Source organism: Myotis brandtii, unplaced genomic scaffold (genome assembly GCF_000412655.1).
Source record: "Myotis brandtii unplaced genomic scaffold, ASM41265v1 scaffold32, whole genome shotgun sequence".
NCBI classification, from domain to species: Eukaryota; Metazoa; Chordata; class Mammalia; order Chiroptera; family Vespertilionidae; genus Myotis; species Myotis brandtii.
In genome coordinates, this window is record NW_005362269.1 from 2,209,652 (window position 1) to 2,230,929 (window position 21,278).

Sequence of the window (21,278 nt, forward strand, 5' to 3'; positions counted from 1 at the left end):
TTTTGTGGAAGAGCCACACTCAAGGGGCCAAAGAGCCGCATGTGTCTCGCGAGCTGTGGTTTGCTGACCACGGCTCTATGGCATTTGACTATTTTTATTTGTTTTTTAAAGTAAAGTATGCCAGGAAAGTATGCCAGGAACTTCTGGCCTGTTGAGGTAGTGCATGACTTTTACTCTGTTCACTTTCCATAAACTTTTTGTTTTGTTTTATTAATTCTCACCTGAGGATATTTTTTCGGTTGATTTTTAGAGAGATTGGAAGGGAGGAGGAAGGGAGGAAGAGAGAGAGACAGAGACATTGATTAGCTATCTCCTGCACATGCCCCCGACTGGGGTGGGAGATCAAACCTGCAACTCAGGTATGTGCCCTTGACTGGAAATTGAACCCGAGACCCTCTGGTTCATAGGGCAATGCTCTAACCACTGTTTCATGGGCCAGGACAATTTTTTTTTTAAACAGGAGAAAAACTTTAATACATGCACAAGGAAAATTCATGTAAGCATAAAAATTCCCTTCATAAAACTTTCTGTTAAGGGTTTTGGGCTTCTCTTTTTTTATTTTTTCTGTTCTCCAATACTAGTGACTGTCCTTCACAGTTAAGCTATGTCATCCTGTTACAGTGTGGGTTCTGATTCTTTACAGTGGACAGGTCTGTGGTGAAAACCAGGCCCAGATACACCAGGAAAGGATACAGTGCCTAGAGAGATCCCTACCATCCCTCTGGTCTAATCTCCAAGAAAGAGGATTCTCAGTGATGCCACAGGGAGTGGACCTTATAGCCCAGTGTCTAGGAGAGTCCGCTTGGGGATCACGCTGCCTGAGTGTGAAACCTGGTTCAATTATTTACCAGGTGTGTGACCTTGGGCAAGTTATTTCCTCAACCATAAAATGAAGTTAAAAAATGTCTCATAGGGTTGTTGTGGGAATTGAATGAGGTAATACTATATGAAGGCACTTAACACAGTGCTAAATGCCTAATAAATGTTAGCTCTTGTTGTTAACATGTGCTTGTCTACCTTCTTCCTACTTCAGATGGTTCCAGACCTTGATCCACCTGTTAAAAGGCAACATTGGCACAGGACTCCTGGGGCTGCCCCTGGCAGTAAAAAATGCAGGCATCTTGGTAAGGGTCTGCATCAGTGGAGGGAAGTTTCATGACAATCTTAGAATATAGTGGATCTTTATAAAAAATATTTTTACTTTATTTAAAACATTGTAATGGGAAGCTTTAAAAAATATCAGCTGAGAAAAAACAAAATTCAGATGTCCATTTATCTAAAGATATTTATTGAGGGCCTTTAGTGTGCCAGGCACTATTCTAGGCTCTTAAGATGCTATCAGTGAATAAAACAGACAAAGATTCCTGCCCTCAGGGAGCTTACTTTCTGGTGAGAAGGATGTACTTAAAATGTCTCAGGCAATTTTTATCAATAATGTTAACTAATGAATTAGTAACAGAAGTCTGTCCATTTTCTACACAGTTCTTCCACACTCCGTCTCTAGATGGCCAACCCTGAGAATATTTTTCTTTTATGATTCACTCCCTATAGACGGACTGTCCAAAGACATTCTGGTTTTTGTTAGAGTTGGAGATAGCTCAGAGATGTGGGTTGTCCTTAGCTAAAGGCTATCCTTTCTTGATCTGATACTGCTCTTAAAAGAACTTTCACCTTCCTCCCACACTCCTAAACCCATCTCTCCCCCCCCCCCCCCCCCCCCCCCCCCCCCCCTGTGTGTTTTGCTGATTGGCCACAGTCTTGAAACAGCCTTATCTTGTGTCATTCTCCACAAGATTAATTCTCTGGAAGGCATGCTAAGTTTCAGATGATGCTCATCTCACTGAGCTAATCTCCATGCTCACATTTCTGTTTCCAGTGCTGTGTCAGAACTTCTGTCATTGGAAAGTACCTTAGTAGAGTAGCGTGATCATTTGCAAATCCAGTCTCTGTTGGCTCACTCCTAATTGTCTCTGCTTGTCTCTCCCTCTCTTGCCCGTAACACCTGGCCCCAGATGGGTCCCCTTAGCCTGCTGGTGATAGGCATCGTGGCTGTGCACTGCATGGGTATCCTGGTGAAATGTGCTCACCACTTCTGCCACAGGTGAGAGCCTTCTGAGTTGCCATTTTTTTTTCTTTTAAATATATTTTTATTGGTTTCAGAGAGGAAGGGAGAGGGAGAGAGAGATAGAAACATCAATGATGAGAGGAAATCATTGGCCACCTCCTGCATGCACCCCACTGGGGATCAAGCCCACAACCCTAGCATGTGCTCTTGACCAGAATCGAACCCGACCCTTCAGTCCAAAGGCCGATGCTCTATTCACCGAACCAAACCGGCCAGGGCATGAGCTGCCTCTTGAGTGACAGATTATCCTTTTAGGTCTCATTACCTGAAGTGAGCACTTACACAGATCACTCTAAATTTTTTATGCTAGCTGATTGACATTGCCCTGTTATTTTTGTGTCCTCTTTTTCATCATGTGTCATCTGTTAAATTTACTTATGTGCAATGGACAGAAGTAAATTACAATTTTATATTTACCCATTGAAATGATTTTGCCAGATGGTTGTTAATTATAATGAAAGTAACTGTTCCATTGACTTGCTACTTCTGATCCTTGAAAGTATTTGGCCCAGGACTCAGTAATATCTCCAGGGTGAAAAATGGGAAACTGGCCTATGTCTCAAGGGGCTGCATTTGTTCTGTCATTGTCTAACTCACACACTCTGCCCTCCGCTCTCCCTGCCTCCTCCCAGACTGAACAAGCCTTTTGTGGACTATGGGGAGACAGTGATGTATGGACTGGAATCCAGCCCTATCTCCTGGCTCCGGAACCACGCACACTGGGGAAGGTAACTGATTTCCTCTCTTATTGTGAGTGTGGCTGCCCAGTGGTAAGGCCTTCAGATATGGGTGTGAGAGGTAGGAGACGGTAGTAGAAAGACTGTTGTTTGGGTCAGGAGCTTGAGTTCCAGTTCAGCCTTTTAGAGGTAATCTCTGTGACCTTGGGCTGTGTGAACCCTCCCTTCTCTGGGCCTCAGTTTGCTCATTGGTAAAACAAGGGTCCTGGTCTTAAAGAGCTCTATAGGTTGTTCCAGCTTTGACAGTCTATGAGCAGGGATTATATTAATTCATTTTCTCATTGTTCAACAAATATATATAAGTGCTCTCTCGTAAGTGGTACAAAACAATTCTAGGTATAGGTAGGGGGGATTCTCTGAGGTAAACTATGTGGTCCCGGCACTCCAGGGGCTTAGAGTTTTTCTAAGGAACAAGGTGCGTGAGAAGCTTGTGCCCAAGAGATCAGGAATAAGTATAAACCAGCAGGAAGAGTGTCCTGAGCTATAAATACATCCTAGGCACTCAGAGGGGAGAGGCTTTCCAGATTCTCTTGTCCACTGTGCCAGATGAGAAGTGTACATGGTAGGTGCTTTAAGGGCAGGGCACTGGGCAGGAGAAGGAAGGCTTCAAGGAGGAGGTGAGGCGACCTGGTGAGGTGACCTGGTGAGGTCAGCTAGAACAAATGGATTTATGAGGGAAAGAGACATTTCAGGAGGTGGGGAGTATTTTAGAAATGTTTCCTTATGGTAACTTGTCAGATGCCTGAAGGGAAATATCCTACTTTTTGTTTTCTATTTGAGGAAACGGTGCATTTAGATGTAGAGAATTGATACCATCAAGGACTGAGTCCTTTAAAAAAAAATTGAACCACATTAAAACTATATTCTTCAGAAAAACTCCTTTTTGTGGTTACAGGGAGACTTTCACCTTCACGCATTCATTATTAACTTCCTCCTGTGATGCAGGTTTATGTAATTCTTTCAGCAGAATCATTTTCTGTGTTTGGGAGAACCCAGATTGCCAAGTGACCAGTATTGGTTGATTGGTTGGTTGTTGATTAATTCTTCCCTCCTTCCTTCCCTCCCTCCACACCTCTCTCCCTCTCTTTCTCCTTCTCTCTCTCTTTCTCTCTCTCTTTCTTTCTTTCTTTCTTTCTTTCTTTCTTTCTTTCTTTCTTTCTTTCTTTCTTTCTTTCTTTCTTCTTTCTTTCTTTTCTCTCCTTTCTCTTCTTTCTTTTCTTTCTTTCTTCTCTGTTTATTGCCCTCTTCCCCTCTCTTCCCATGGCTCATCCTGCCCCCTTCCTTACTCACCCTCTTACTCCCTTCCTTCCTTGCTTTAATAAAATTAAAAAAAAATATTTTTGAACAAGATACTGTGTACTTATGTGAGAGTAGATTGGTTCTTGGATTCTATATTTTTGAACAAGATAAAAGGACATAAAGTGAAAAGTGAAGGTATATATACTGGTCACAGTTGCATAGGTATCTTTTGGAATATCTGTATATATATAAACATGTACATGTTCTCAAACATGTTTGGAAACTTATTTTTTCCCTTAAAGGTGTTAGTCATTTCTCTGTCAGCCTATATAGATTTAACATGTGCTTTTTACCTGCTGTATACTGTTCCATTTAAGAATGGTCTATAATTTAACCCTTTTTCTTTTGACGACCCTTTGAGTTGTTACCAGCTGCTGTTGTAACGGTGCTTCAACCAGCAGTCTGTTGGTTACATCTATTTCTGTGTACTTATGTGAGAGTAGATTGGTTCTTGGATTCAAGTTATAGACAGAGAGTGTGAAGGGGTCCACACTTCCTGGCTGTTACGTTGAGGGTTCCCTGTCGCTGTACAACAAGTGGTATGAGAGGGGACAGGCGGGCCAATGGGAGGGGAGGCCAAGGGCTGGGCAGTGGTCCTGATGTGTTCTGCTAGGCCACTCCAGTCTCAGGCTCGCCTGGCCTCGTGCAGCAATCCCGACAAGAAGCCAGGAAGGGGACCTTGGAAACCGCACAGGCAGCGCCTGCTTCACCTTCCTCCAAAGCTCTAGACTGGCGGCATTTAGCATAGTGTCTCTTTTCACCAGGGCACACTCATCCTTGTCACCTCATCGGAAGGGTCTGTGATGACTAGGGCGAAAGTGTGTTCAAACGTCTCTCAGGGAGTCTTGCTTTTTATCATGATCTTCGTATTTCTTCCTTCTCCACCTTCAGGCACACTGTGGACTTCTTCCTGATTGTCACGCAGCTGGGGTTCTGCTGTGTCTATTTTGTTTTTCTGGCTGACAACTTTAAACAGGTAGGGCTGGGAGAGGAAGACGGTTAGAGAGGGGGTGGGGGGAGAGAATGGCAAGAGATAAGTGGACTTTCTGTTCAGGATTTTTAAAAAACCATTTCTTTTTATTAAAACCAGTTTTGATCAACAAAAGAATTAAGATTCTTTACATAGAACAGCGTCTTTTGTTTTATTTCATATAACGACCTAGGGTATCAAGAAACTCAAAATGCCTTGTGCGTCTTCCTATCTTTTGGTAAGATATGATCAAACCCAGTTATGATAATTATGAAGATTTCCAAAGATAGTTCACCAACCACAGACTTCTGTATGGCCTTTTTCACACACTGAACCATTAGTCAGGCTTTTGTCACTTGAAAGGCTTTTTCTGTTTCTTGTCTTCCCCTCATTCTAGGTGATAGAAGCAGCCAATGGAACCACCAACAACTGCCACAACAATGAGACGGTGATTCTGATGCCCACCATGGACTCGAGACTCTACATGCTCACCTTCCTGCCATTCCTGGTGCTGCTGGTTTTCGTTAGGAACCTTCGAGTCCTGTCCATCTTCTCCCTATTGGCCAACATCACCATGCTGGTCAGCCTGTTCATGATCTACCAGTTCATTGTTCAGGTATGAGCTCAGGCTCTCACCTTCCACCTATTAACTAATCAAAGAAACAAACAAACAAAAAAAAGTAAGTGGAGCATCAGTAGGGATATGTTACTTATGTGTGATATGTTTACATTAGGGGTTCTCAGCTGCAGCACTATTGTCATTTTGGGCCAGATAACTCTTTGTCATGGGGGGCTGTCCTGTGTCTTACGGGACATTTAGCAGCCTCCCTCGTCTCTACCTGCTAGGTGCTACTAGCAACCCCACCTCCCCAGCTGTGACAACAAAAATGTCTCCAGATATTGCCAAACATCAGGGAGGCGGGGAGTAAAGTCACTCCCCTTGAGATCACTGATTTAAACTTTTCCCTAATTAGATAGTTAATATATGGATCATTTTGTAAGATTGGAAAATAGAGAAAAAATATTAAGAGAAAAATAAAAACCAAATTATCTAACCTATATTTAAATAACATAATTCCTTACCACTCCAGTTTTATATTTATTTGTCAAAATTATAAATCCAGTAATTGTTCCTCCTCGCACAGCCCTTGTGGGCAGGGTGATACACAAGAGGACATCTGTATATAGATGGGTAGCAGATCATGCTGAGAAAAATGTGCCCTTAAACACTGTGGCTGTTTGTGGGCAATACATTGCATTTTGCCAAAACTTGAGAAAAGGAAAAGAGTGACAGCAGGGGAATAAAAGCATAACTTTTTCAAAAGTATTTACATTTAATTCCCCTTCCCTGGACGGTGTGGCTCAGTTGGTTGGGCATCGTCCCCTTCACCGAGAGGTTGCTGGTTCCATTCCTGGTCAGGGCACATGCCCGGGTTGTGGGCTTGATCCCCAGTAGGGGGCATGCAGGAGGCAGCTAATCGATGTTTTGCTCTAACATTTATGTTTCTCTCTTCTTTATTCCTCTCTCTAAAAAAATCAATAAACTATTCGTCAAAAAAATTTTAATTCCCCCAATAACTCAACAATACTCATTAAAGTGCAGACAACACAAGTGCTTGTTGAACACCACATGCTCACCCTGAGTCTCCTCCACTCAGGCACCCTTGGTGTTATTGTCTGTCTCCTTCTAGGTCCTAAGAGCGCATTACACACTATGTAAGTATGTACAGAAATATATAAAACAAAAATATATTTTTGTTATTTTTTAAACATACTTACAAAGATTATTATATGTAGTTTTCTTCTACTTTGGTATGTTTCCCTCAATAGTGCCGCAGAGAACTTTCCATATCACCCTGATTTTACCTCATTTTTTTAAATTGCTACATAGTATCTCAGAAACTAGATGTCGCCTTAGTTTATTTGACCAGTCCTCAGTCAGCGGACTGTCAGGTCATTTATAGTTTTTAGTATTTTTTCAGTATTATGACAGTGCATTTTATTACGCCTTCCTTTTTGTGGGCATGTAGAAGTACATCTCCAAGATATTTATCCAGAAGAGCAATTGCTGAAGAGTTTGCACTTTTGAAATTTTTATATTGCCCAGTTGCTTTTTCTAAGCATTATTTACTGATTTCATATTGACTCCCTTCCATGGTATTTAAGTTTCCTATTCTAGCCAACACTGGATATATTAATTGTTTTAATTTGGACAGTTTGATAGGTGAACTTTGCCTCATTTTCAAACAGTTACCTACTGATGTGGTTTCTAGGAAAACAGTGGGTCATAAAAAGGAGGGACTTCCGGTACTGAAGAAATGACAGTGAATTTAGATTGGACTTAATGAGTATTGACTGTTTTTTCCTTGTCCTAGTAAGTCAGAAGAATGGCAGATGCTAACTCTTTTGCAGAAATACTATTTAAAGCATAAACATCTCTCCATGTCCCATTTTATTATGAGACTGGAAGAAGGGCCTGTGAATGCACGATGGATCGTTTCCAGAGAGTTCCCCCGCCCCACCTCTGGCAAATTAAGTTAAAGCAGAGAAGGGTAGATAAATTCTTGATTTAACTTTGTAATTAGAGATCTCAATCACTGCCTAGGAAACACTGCAGTGGACATTAAAGATGAGGTGAGTGATACACATACCACATTTAATTATAAACCAGTGTAGGTAGTTGGACTGTGGTCGATGCCATGATCAGAGGGCTGGGATGGGAATATGAGTTGTGATAGCATCTCAGTCCCAACTGCAGAAGTGTCTGTCTGGAGCATATTCTGTGCATAGTGCAACCTGCACTTTGGTGAGGCAGTCCTGCTGATTGCTTGAGAGCAATTCTGCGCCTGCCTTTTGGCTCAGCCAGGAGGTGTGTTGTGATGAAGTAGTGCTATCTGCCCTGGGTGTAGCATGGGAGAGTGCTGTGTTGAGTGGCTTCATTTTGATGTGGCACATAGCTAAAGATGTTCCCTTTGGGTCCTTTTTGTTGTTGCTGCTGCTGCTAATTTTGTCCTGTCCTGGCATTTTGCTCTGTTTACCTTGAGGATTCCACTGCTGTTTGATATTCCTGAATTTTTACCTAATCCTTAGCATTTAGCATGTATTGTGACTGGTGCTCCTGCTCCTCATGCACATGCCATCATAGGAAGCTGACCAAGGTCTCCCACCTGAGCGGGTTTTCCTGGAACGAACAGATGGCAGCACAGTTCTGAGCAGAATGCCTTGCCGAGAAGAGACGCCCAATAAATATTTTATCACTGCATATCCTTAATTCTGAGATGCATTTTTTCCACACCTATACTGTTTCCAAACTTGGAGCACATCTTGCAATCCTTACATACATTTAACAGCACTTTCTCAAAAAACTGTTATTATCATTGATAGTAGTGTAGAATTATGGAGATATGTTGATAGTGAACTGATTTTAATTTGTACATTTCTTTGCATAAGCTTTTTTCATTTAGTTGGTTGTGTTATAAGTCAATAGCAATTAACTATGTAGTATTTTAAATTCCTGTTGGCTGGTCTCATTCACACAGTATCCCCAGACATACATTCTGAAATTCCCTCTCTGATACGTCAACTTGATCTGATGTATGAACCTGAGCAGTAGTCATCCCCTAACCAACAGATTGCTCCTGTTTCTAGGAACTTAAGTTGCACTGTGACTCAGGAATAATTATAGGGCACTCTCACTCTCTTGTCTCATTGTAGAGCAAAAATATTTATTGTCCGTCATCATTCCAGTTACTGAAATGCTTCTTGTGAAGAGATCTAACTGATTTCTTAGCAGCACCCGAGAAAAAAGTATTTTTAAAATTCTTTGTTTTAGGGAGACCATAGTATAATCACTTTAAAACCTTTTAAAGAGAAGCCTATTACATAGGTTAATACTAGATCTTTGTTTGTTCACTGATACTATTCTGTCACACTGTTAGAACATGCCCCATATTTATCTAAATATCTCTATAGTTAAATCATTTTTAAAACATTGTAAAAGGCAGTCGTAAAGTCAGTTTTTATTTTAATCTAAGCAATGTACACGCACGGTTTAAAAAGCCGAATTTTAAAAGGACGGCAGCTTCTGCCCCACTCTGCATCCTGCTCCTTCAATGCTGTCTATTATTGAGCACTGCTGTCCAGTGGTGAGCTGGTAGGTTTCTGTGTCTGCACCTCCTTGCTTATACATCCTTACATTACATCTGCAGTTGCCAGTTGCCTTGGTTTTTATTTGCCTGTTTTTAAAATGCTCTTTTTGCTCTTTTCCCCGCAAATGTTTCAATACTCTTGTCACGTCAGTATTTTCCAAGTACTCAAACTTATTCATAAGAATTTTTTTTAAAAAGAAAGAAATGTAGAAAAAAAGGAAAAAGAACGCATCTAAAAATTTACCATCTTCCCTCCAGCTTTATCTGTGTGAAGTATTTATGTAGTTGTATCATAGTGAATATAGAAATTTAAAAAAATTACTATTATTTCATAAACAGTTTTTCATGTGCTACTTAGTTATCTTAGATTTTACTTTTTAAACAGTGTGTGATATTCTATGGCATAGTTGATTGAGTAAACTAAATGTTCACTTGTTTGGGAACATTTAGGTCGTTTTTAGTTCAACTTTTCTATACTTTGCTTTTTTCTTCCTACTCAGATTAAATTTCTAGGGATGGGAGTACCTATGAAAAGAATGTGATTTTTTATGTAGGCTTCAACATTTGAGTGTTTTGTTTTTTTTAACATTTGCGTTTTTTAGGGTACATTGGGCTAGTCCTCCCCCAAACAAAGTGGGTTTTGTCAGCCTGAAGGGAAAAATATACACAGACTAAATGTTCCCCAATCATCTGTCAGGTGTCAGACTTTCTACCTTCAGAGAATCTAGGATTTAGGAAAGGTGTGACCTGTCTGATGTTGGGATTCAAATCTCAAAGCTCTGTTTATATAGCTTTTGCTTTGTTTTATTTTCTCTCTTTCAGGGGATCCCAGACCCCCACCGCCTCCCCTTGGTGGCACCCTGGAAGACCTACCCTCTGTTCTTTGGCACAGCCATTTTTGCATTTGAAGGCATCGGGATGGTAAGAGCTGCACTGTGATTCTCTGGTGTCCTTGGTGTCCTTGAGGTCTGCTTTAAGGAATGCTGAGGAAATGCTATTGGAAATAATCTTCTGAGACTTAATGGCCAGTTAGTGAACAGCATTTCAGGGATTCCACTGAAGTTCCTCAGCTCCAACTTTTGAAAATAAATTGTATGTAATTTGAGAATGTTTATATTCAAACCAGCTCTTTTGCACATCCATCTTCTGTATGTGCACTAAGCAACAGTGCACTAACAATTAGGAATGTAGGGTCTGGAATGTAGAGTCTTCCTGCCAGAGAGTAGCTGTGTGACCTGGTGCAAGGACTTAATCTATCCGACCTTCATTGTCTGCCTCTGAAAAGTAATTTTAATGATTAGTAATTATTAGGATTAAGTGAGATATATGTAAAGTGCTTCACACAGTCCCTGACATATGATGAGCATTGAATACTTTTTTAAATTAATTATATCGATTTTATTATTAAATCCATAAACATGTGAATACTTTCTCTGCCCTGGATCATGGGTGTGCCATATTTTCTTTGTATGAATGAGTAGCCTTCACTCCTAGCTTAGCTTTCTCTCATTATTGCTGTGATTTCACCAAATTCTTCTCCTAAAGAGAGAAGTCTGCCAGTCAGTTGTACCTAATTTGATTTTGATTTTTCATAATAAAGGTACAGAATTCTCCGAAAAAGATTATTAGCTCTCCTGGCCAAGGGCTCAGGAAATGAGAAGGCACTTGTCCTTTCATAGAATTTATTTTTGTCCCCATTTGATTTCCCAATCATGTTCTATATGCTTCTGGGAAAACCTAGGAGCCTGACAAATTTTTGTCAAAATAGAGAGGAATTGTCCCTGTAGTGTTGATGGACTGTATGAAGGCTCTAACATTATGGGGAGGCTTTCTGCGTGATTGTGTAGAGGTTTTCCTGAGGTTTTAAACTTCTGTGTTCCTTCTCGGCACCCAGGAAGAATGTCTCACCTTGATTCACAAACACCAGTGGTTTCCCTGCTGCTGGGGCAGAGGCCTAAAGGGCCCCATATTGCAGCAGTGAGAAAGTGGCCCCAAGTACTCAGGACAGGGAAGAAGAGCTTGAGTAAATGTGGAAGGATGCATGGAGATCCTGGGTTCTCAAGGAGCATTGTACTGAGTTTATCAGTTTTCCTTAACAGTACAGCGCAGAAGTTATTCTTTGCTTCATTTCGTTAGCCAAGACTTAAATATGGAGTCATTCTGTAATTATGATCATCTGTTACTTCAAGATGTTTCTATTTTTACAATAGAGAGAACACTGCTATTTTGACTGTCAGTTTGGATTTGAGGACTGTTGAGCATATCTGGGTAAAGTGCCACTGCTCACTGCTCATTGTGCTCTCTCTGCACTGCAGGCCCAGGCCTGGTGGACACGGAGGAGAGGGTTCCCTGCTCTCTGTCTCTTTAGACTTTCCATAGGAGGAAGCTGAAGGAAAGCTTAGAAACTGACTCTTACTGTGTATGGATCAATTGTAGCTTGAGACCCTTGAGCTGGTAGGATGGGGTTGCTGAAAGCCAGTTGGAAATGCAGAGCTGTTGCTCCCCTCAGAGCACCAGGCTTTGGCTCGTGGTGTCTGCTGGGGTGTGTCTGGCACAGACCTGCTCTGCCTCATGGCCACAGGCACTGGAGGCAAATCAGTGTAATGACAAGGTCAAAGATAGTTTGTGTTCATTGCATTGTGTTGCTTTTCCTTGTCAGTCATGCCAGAAGCAGTTGATGGCAGATTGTGAAGATTGTCACAGTCATACCTGCTGTCTTCCCTGTTCCTAAGTGAACCAGTCTTCCTAATCTTTCCTTTGCTTTAGCGAAGGTTAAAGAATGTTCTGTGCTGTGAGGGAGGGGACGGCAAGGGTCAATGGTTTGAAATAGGAGTCTAGAAACTGGGTTTTGTTATATATCTCCAAGATCCTGAATATCCAAGATCTATTAAGTCATGCTACCCCCAGCACCTCAGTTTCCTCTAACTTGGAGGTTTAACTTGTCACTGCTGGTGTCTACCCCTTTTGAGGTAAGGAAATCATTTCTGTAGAGTAGAATGGCCATTTTCCCTGACCTGTGTGTTGTATTCTTTAGACAGATTAGCAAAGCTATGATCTCAGGTGAGCTACAGCTGACCTGTGCCACCACCAGCATCTGTTCCAGGTGGGCATGATACACAAGGGTCTGTTAGTTGCCAGGTGGCTGCATTCAAGGGGCAAAGAGAACTCCCAGCCTACAGTGATCTCAGAGCAGGAGGCAGAGTGTTAGCCTGGACCAGGAGTCCTGGGTTCCAGTCTTGCCACCCTAACCTCTCAGGACTTCTCTGTTGAGATTATGGGCTCTATGTCTCAAGCTCTGAGAGGAGAGCTTCTGAGGAAACAACTTGCATTTATTTGTTTGTCTAATAAAGAATGGATTTGCTTTTGGGGAATTCTAAAGATAAAGAAATTACTTTTTTCTGAAAATATTACATTTTCTTCTTGGCTATTAATATTGCTCTTTGCTGTGTTTTCTCTTCTCTCTCACTACTCTCATAGGTTCTGCCTCTTGAAAACAAAATGAAGGATCCCCGGAAATTTCCAGTCATCCTGTATGTGGGAATGGGCATTGTCACTACCCTCTACATCAGCCTGGGATGTCTGGGGTACCTGCAATTTGGAGCTGATATCCAAGGCAGCATAACTCTCAACCTGCCTAACTGCTGGTAAGTGGGTGAGGATGGAAGCCTGGGAACACTGGTATTTTTTTAAATCACTGTAATAGGTCAGAATGTAGATTCTTTCTCCTACTTACCTCTTAAGTCAGCCTGCTTCACTTTAATTTTGTGTGTGTGTGTGTGTGTGTGTGTGTGAATCCTCACTCGAGATATTTTTTCCATTGCTTTTAGCTAGAGTGGAGGAGGAGACCCATTGCGCGCTGCCTGTGTCTTAATCTTTCTCCACATCAGGGCTCCTCCTTGCTACCTGTGTGAGCTGCCTAACATTCAGTGCAATCATGCATCGGAGAGAACACTCAGTCCAATCATGCCTTGTGGAGAACTCCTCAAAGGCTTCCCCTTGCCTTCCTTAATGTGCCTCAGGGCCCTTCAGGCTCTGGGCCCACCCCCGTCCAATTCCCATTCAGTCAGGAGGACTTGGTCTAGGAGTTGCTCTTTTTGAGAAACTCTCTGATGTCTCACTGACCACAACTTCAAATCTCAGTGAGATGCCCCTTCTCTCTGCTCCCATAAGTTCCCATTAGGCTTTTTATCCTTTGCGTTGTAATGGTTCGTTTGCCTGTACTGTGATCTCCTTGCACTGTAAGCTGTATGAGGGCAGCAACCGTCCATTTCTCCATTTTACCCCAGCACTTGGTATGATCATCACCCAGGGAATGATTTTGAACAAAAAGGAGGAATAAATGCTGAGACCGAAGCATTTTCTACATGAGGAGATGTTATCATGAAGCAGCTGGGGCATAGAGGACAGAGGTGATCTGCCATGTCCTAGCTCTGTGGCCTTGGACAAATCACAGCTTCTCGCTGCCTCAGTTCCCTCTTTTGGGAATGAGGAATAGTCATTTCTTCCTGCCAGGATTTCCATGAATATAAAATGATATGCGTGAGAAAGAGCTTTGTAATAGTATGCTGGTGTCATGGACAAGTAGGATGTTGCCCTAGCTTTATTCTTTGTTTGGATGAGTAATTCCTATGGAGGCATATCCTGAATGGATTTGTTGATCAGCTGACTGATATACTATTTCTCCCTTGGAAATCTGAGCCTAGAAGGGTCAAGTATCTAGTCCATTCACCTTAAAGCAGTCCAAATAGAGGGGGAGAGAGGGCACATCTGCTTAGTCCCCAGCCTCCGCTGCACCTCTCCCGTGCAGTCACTGATTTGATATGCACATGGAGGCCTCTCACCTTGGACCAAGGCTTGTTGGGGCCCTTCTATATTTCACTTTCCTTAACTTTTGGTTGCTGTATTATAGGGAAACAGACATATTGAAATGCTTCCTAAAAAGGTAGATGTCACAGGGTGTATCCTAAGCAACAGTTCTGTTTTGAAGATTAAAATTTCATTATGGAGAGCAGCTGCAAGCAGACACAGACGCTGAGTGCCCTGGGGATCAGAATAACCTTTCGAGCTGGCCCATTGATCTGCCTATGTGTTTTTTAGAGCTCTGATTGGTGAGGCATTGTGCAAGGGCAGCTTGAGAAAATTGAGAAAAATGTTTATTCAGTAGTGTTGTCTATATTTAGCAAAGGATACCCTAGTTAGCAGGGGTCTGGGGGCTAAGTTTGTTATGTGGCCAGCCAACTGGTAGCCCTGAAATGGGTCACTGTTTTTAGAAATTCTTTCTTTCCCTCTGATGCCTGCTTTTACATTCCCAAATGTCCTTGCCCAATTAAGAATCAGATGGTAGCTGAGCATAACATGATAAGTGGATCAGGAGCAGCAGAAGCAGCCCACATTATACATGTGTGTAATCTAAAGCCATAGATGAGCATCTGTCTTCTTTCCTCTGAGATTTTAAGCCCAGCTATTCTAATATTTCTGCCTCAATTCAGGTGCAATTTATTTGGCCTGAAGGTAGCTATCCTGATTCCAGACTTCCCTGAACTCCAGCAAGCTTTGGTGCTGCCCCGAGTTTAATTATAGAGCCACCAGTCGATGTTTCCAAAGAGTTTTTATCATCTATTCTTAGAGCAAGTAAGACCTTTTGTCAAACTCAGTCTCTCCTGGGGTATTCATAGAACATGTTCCAGGTATTAAGTTCAACCACAGAGAAATTCAGTGCATGTTATATATAATATAATCATCACTTTTAAATAGATTTCCAACAAGGGAGGGAGACCAGTGTTTCTTGCTGCTCAACCCATGAGGGTCTTGTTTGACATGGAGTTTTGCTTAGGGACAGAGTGGTCTTTCATGTAATGGTCATGTGAGATCTATAAGTGCTTGTAAGGCTTTTATTCTATTCTGTATTGTCGTAGGTATGGGGTAGACAGAGGTATCTCCTGACAAGTTAATGGTCTTCTTGAGAAGCTGCACATGAAGCAGTGGTAGGAAGATGGCTGCAGTGGGGTGGAAAGATGGATTCTGCTCCTGCCTCTTGATCCTGCTGGTCACCATCTGATTCTAGGGAGCTCTGAATTGGATAGGGAGGATATAAATAAACAGGCTTGTTACATTTATTTGTATTTTTAATTGTTTTTATGTTTGAAAGTATATATGCCCCTGGTAAAGATTCCAAATGTTCAAAGGTATACAGAAAAGGTTAAGTTTCCACTTACCCCCTGTAGTCCCCAGTTCTACAACTTTCCATTTCAGAGACAACCGTATCAACCAGTTTCTTGTGTTTCCTTCTGGAGATGTGTCATGTATGTAAGAGTGTCACATATGTGTGTATGTGAGGGGGAATGGTTTTTCTCTTTTTAAAACGAATTGTAGCACACTGTAGACACTGTACTGCTTCATGATTTTTTCTCTTAATAGTATATCATAAATCCTGTGTGAGTTCTGCCTCATACTTTTTAACTGCTGTATGGGAACACCATGATGTATTTAACCAGTTCTCCACTGATTAACATTTAAACCGGTTTCAGTCTTTTGTACTTAAATAACGCTGAAATGATATATTTTGAATGTAAGTTTTTGTGTACATGTGCAAATATATCTGCCAGATAAATTGCTAGATATGAATTGCTGGGTCCAAAAAACACATGCATTTGTAGCTTGATAGATATGGTCAAATCACAATGGGACCGGACCATTTTGCACTATTCCTACTAGCATCAGAGTGTGCGGAATGGCTTTTGAATGTATCTGGGCTCTCTCTGCAGGCTGTACCAGTCGGTGAAGCTGCTCTACTCCATTGGCATCTTCTTCACCTATGCCATCCAGTTCTTCGTCCCAGCCGAGATCATCATCCCCTTCTTCGTGTCCCGCGTGCCTGAGCATTGGGAGCTGGCGGTGGACCTGTTGGTGCGCACCATGCTGGTTTGCCTGACATGTGAGTAGAACATGGGAGAATTGCCTTGTTTGTTTTTTCCCAAGGGCACCCAGCCTCCAGGGCTTTCATGAGGGAGTGTTTACGTTGTAGTGAAATTGCCAGTGTGGGTGAACGGGAGGCTGGGCACGCTCCTGTTTCAAAGTTGAGGTGTGTCCAGATGTTAGGTGAATTAATGACATATGTACTATACAGAACATGGGAATGGGGACTGACATTTATCAATATGGTGTGAAATGCTACAGAGGTGGTCAAAAGTCATAGTAAAGATGTATAATTACTATTCCATATAAAATACAGTAAAAGCCTAAAAGAGAGCCATTTCACCATATTCATAATGAGTGAGTACAGGTTACTTTGATAGTCGGTACATGTTTACTTGTTTTTTCAAGTGATCACTTTTGCAGTGTGATAGTCTGTCCTTAGATTTCCTTTCAGCTGAATGATACTCCTCTAGACATTTTTGGATGTTGGTCTACATAAATGTTTCTTAGAAATTTTTCTGTCGTTTAACCAGGTGTTTGATTGATCACTTTGTGTTTTATTCCTCTTCTCTGGACCACACACCCAGGGGTATGAATTAAGAGATAAAATTTCATCCTTTTTGCTGTTGGTTGAAACTGATATAAATTTAAAACAAAAATTATTTCTTTTTTTTCAGATTATGTGAGTTGATACAATAGAGAACTCCAAATGAATTGATCTGTACCATTTAACTTTAATTACTAGGAGATTTGCAATTGCTTTTCAAATTGAAATTCTTAAATCATATATTTCTCTTTAGGCTATATTGGCTTTTTATTTTATTTAAAAAATTTTTATTCTTTTGGGACAAGATGTTTTTCATAATACATTGAGACTTCCCCAGAAATTTTATTATTATTCATTTTGTCTTTGGAATAAATATAGGTCTCTATGATTTTTTAATTGAACCAGAATTGAATGTCTAGGGATGAAATATGTGGATGTTGTCTGGCTTTCATTCATAGTATGGAAAATCAGAAATTATTTTATTGGTTGCCTGTTAGCAAGAGAAGGGCAGGCAGGAGATTATCCATCCTCTTCAACCACCCAAGCAAAATATTGTGAACAGCCTAGTGCCTATCTCAGAATGGACTCCTCAGGGGGATAGCCTAGTGCCTCTCCCAAGAATAGACCTTGTCAAGGGAATAGACAAGTGCCTATCACAGAATGGATCTTGTCAGGGGAACAGACTAGGGAACAAATAAATGCCTATCACAGGCTAGGCCCCTTCAAGGGAGCAGACTAGTGCCTACCTGAGGATAGACCTCTTCAAGAGAATAGCTTAGTGATATTGCAGGATGGACCTCCTCAAGCCACCTGCAGTTCTTTATGTTACTTCAAGGATAGTGGGTAGAAGCTTATCATTCTGGATATCTGTGTGGAAAGAACTCACTGGAGTAAGGAAGTAAAGGCCTTTCCTTATGCTTTCTGATTTAATCTTGGGCAACACTCTGGAGGATTTATATCTGGGTGGAGCTGGAAAGGAACTGGGCAGAGAGTGGACACCTTGATTTTTCCAGGCCCAGAGAGCTGATGGCAACCATGAATCTGAATTCTTGTAGCCTTTACTTGGTAGGCCTTCAGTCTCTCTCTAGTCCAGCTCAATAGAAACAGCACACTCAGCAGCTAATCCAGGGCAGCCCACAGGTCACTGCTGGCCCAGAGCTACTGCAAAGGAAGGAAAGTGATATATTTTGCTTTTTAAGGCAGCAAATTGCCTTAATGTGTGCTGATAGGATTCTTGGACTCTAGATTTTACCCCTGTCTTCTGCCAGCAATTGCAGATGCTTTGATTCAGATATGTATATTTTTTTCTGTGAATGGATTAGCCTTAAGTATCGAGGAGACTGATTCCACATGCAGGCGTTTATAATGTCAACTCTCAGGGCCCCAATTCTTTGATCCAAAGGGCATTGGGAGAAAGGGTGGGGATAATTCACGTGATTTGCTTTGTTTCAAAGTGGTTCCTCTAGGAAAACTAGGTCTGTCTAGGTGAAATGTGCTGTAACTGCATAGATAGTAGCTCTCCCTGACCGAAGAGCTGGGCAGTGATGCTGGGCCTGATTCCTCTCGCGGCCTCATTTCCTTCTCAAGTCTGGCTTTAGCCTTCAGTAGCATATGTCTTGCTTCCTGCCAGATTTCTTTCTGCTGCTCCCTGCAGGAGTCACCAGTCTCTGATTCACAGACCTCATGCTGTCCTTAGATGCCTTTGGTTTTTGTTTCACTTTTCCTGGCTGTCTGTGGGTCTCACCTTTCTTCTACAGCATGATGCTCAAAGGACTCAAGTTGCTTTTGATCTTTAAGCGCGTTCAGTTGTTTTTTCCCTTCTGTGATCTCTTGTGACTTAGCATTGCATTGTCATCCTATTAAGGGATGAAGCCCCTTCATCTCTGAGCACTCTGGCTTCCCTAGCCTTCCCTGGAGACTCTGAAGTAATTGTGGGGTTCAGGAGAGGCCTTTCATTGTAGCACCAATTTAAATGTATTTATGTGAGTTCATTTTGTTTTTGTTTCTTTGTACTTTCAGATGTTTTTGCATAAGGTTGATTGGTATGTGATTTTAGAGCTTTGATGTAACTCATTATTTTCAGTTATACCCATACATTTTAATGGCAACTTTTTTATTTTTATTTTTGGTGTTTTCTTGTCTTTCCCCCAATTTTTCCTCTTCTTCCTCAAGGGGAGCAGGGCAGTTTGGTCCAGCCTCACATTTTTTATCCAATTGAAATTAAACTTTCTCATCACTCTCCTTTATCCCCCAAAGATTGCTCTACTTGTAAAATATATATATATGTTTTTATTGATTTCAGAGAGAGGAAGGGGGAGAGAGATAGAAACATCAGTGATGTGAGAGAATCATTGATTGGTTTCCTCCTGCACACTCCCCATTGGGACTGAGCCCACAACTTGGGCATGTACCCTGACCGGAATCAAACCACAACCTCCTGGTTCACGCTGAACCAATGACCAACACCTGCTGGGTGCTCTGTCTACTTTTTGATGTTAAGTTTTAGACTTCTGGGAAGGAGGGGCTGGGAAAATATGCATGCCAGAGAATGGTGCTCATTTTGCTATGACTTCAGTATTTACTTCCAGCCCATATGTTTAGAAATGTCAACTCTGCAGGTCACCTTATGTCCAGGGCTTGTGTAGAAGGAGAGGCTGGAAGAGGCTGGTGCCATCTGGGGAGCCGAGAGGTGCAGGAAGAATACTTTTTTAGGATTCCATGAGGCACTAACCTGTCCTTCAGTGGTTGGTACTAATTGTCTGTGGCATTTGCCATGTGAAACATTTCACTTCAGTTAGCTATGAGAATTTCAGAAACCTATTGTTGAAGTGTAATAACATAAAACCATATCAACTGAGAGGCCTGTTCAGTCTACAGTGCATACTTGTAAAACATTCCAGAAGCCAGACCGTTTAGAGCATAAAGCTTCCAAATCCAGAGTGGCTTCTCAGCAACTTTTGGGCTTTCACACTTCTTGGTCTTGTAGCGAAATGAAGAAGGAAGCAGCATAAATTAGCTGTGCCTGGGCCCCAGCTCCAGGAACCCTCGTTAGGCCTCAACTATAAGATATGAAGGGCATCGATCACTAAGGTTTCTCTCAAGTTTAAAATTCTGAATTTTCTGCGTGAATCCTCATGGGTGAATTTAAAAAATAGTTTCAATCATAGTATACACATAACTTTGTTGCATTTTATTGAATATTATATCATAAATATACATATCCTTCATAAATATTTTCATGACTGCATGATATTCTATTATATTACTGGATCATATTTACTAAACTACTCCTTTAGTGTTAGACATGTAGGTTGTTTCCCTTGCTTTTGTACTTTTTAAAATTTGTATTTCAACTAAATGAAATTATATATTCTATCAAAGACTATAATTAATTTAAAGGTAGATTTCTAGATTAAGAGTAACATGGGTGGGCTTTCCCACCATCAATCGTAATAAAATGGCAGAAAGAGCTTCCAGACCCAGGAGCTGTAAGTGTCCAATTGGGATATGATTTTAGATCATATTTCTGTAAGTGTGTGTTTATTCTTTTAAGTTCTTTCTCTTGTCTTGTGCATTAGTCAGCTCTTTCCATTGCTGGCCTAAAACCACAGACTCCAGAATCCCAATCAGTTCCTTCTCTGAACATGGCCGTTTGCCTCATGTTGCTTCAGCCGTTAAAAGATCACATTTGTAGTCTTTTTAACCCAAAGGGAAGATGTTTTGTAATACCACTGGAGCCTCTTGACTTATCACATGGTCCAGCTGAGTTGTCCTCAGCCTCGCTTTCTATACCTGCTGCAGAGGGCTGTGGACCTGCAGTTGGGAGTGTGGTATCTTCCTCTTTTATGGGATGTTCTTTTGTGGGAAAGTGCTGAGAGTGGGAAGGGTGGTTCCAGTTGGCTGTTTCCCGAGATCTCTACCTTCTTGAGTTTCTCTTTCTAGAGAGCTTTAACTCATAAGAACATTTAAAAGTTTTAGTCGCTCCCATATATTTGCTAAGTACCTGATTCCTACCTCTGGAATTAGTTAAAACTAGTTTGCCACATTTTGCATGGTGACAAAACAGATATCCCTGCTGTTGAACCCTTGGGGCTTTTATGCTACTTTGGGTCCTCTTCTTTTTCTCTTCCCCCATATGAGTGGGAGGCTCATTCTTCTCGCCTTCTCCCCCCATTATCTTTCTCCAATGCCAGGCTTTATTTAGGGTTCAGTTATGGTATCTGGTTCATCTAGGACAGGAAGAGAGTCTTTTGCAGCCCTGTGGTCCTGGCTTTAAGAGAAAAATTTTGCCTGTTTAAAAAAATCCCTGTTAAGGATATCTGTGTTAAGTATGCTTATCTTATATATCCTTTGCAGTAAAAACAAGAACAAATTTTTAGATTGCTTTTAAAAATGTCATGATGATGTGTAACATCTCTGTCCAATCTGAGGAAAGATTCTGATCACATAAGCTTCTGTTTCTCTTTCTGCTTAATTCTTATCTCAGAGTGGATGGAGCACATCTGACTTCACTTCACACTCATATCATGAATGTCCA

At 41.4% G+C, this 21,278-nt stretch overlaps 1 protein-coding gene across 2 annotated transcripts in view; it reads left to right on the top strand.

Annotated features, from left to right (window-relative positions):
- SLC36A1 (solute carrier family 36 (proton/amino acid symporter), member 1) overlaps positions 1-21,278 on the top strand; it is a 176,366-nt gene that overhangs the window by 5,229 nt on the left and 149,859 nt on the right. For both annotated transcript variants that reach the window (XM_014543123.1, XM_005870505.2), the window contains exons 2-9: positions 1,034-1,124; positions 2,013-2,101; positions 2,758-2,853; positions 5,053-5,137; positions 5,529-5,747; positions 10,102-10,200; positions 12,757-12,923; positions 16,044-16,213. In XM_014543123.1, the coding sequence (XP_014398609.1) occupies positions 1,034-1,124; positions 2,013-2,101; positions 2,758-2,853; positions 5,053-5,137; positions 5,529-5,747; positions 10,102-10,200; positions 12,757-12,923; positions 16,044-16,213 (1,016 nt within the window). The remainder of the gene's footprint in view (positions 1-1,033; positions 1,125-2,012; positions 2,102-2,757; positions 2,854-5,052; positions 5,138-5,528; positions 5,748-10,101; positions 10,201-12,756; positions 12,924-16,043; positions 16,214-21,278) is intronic.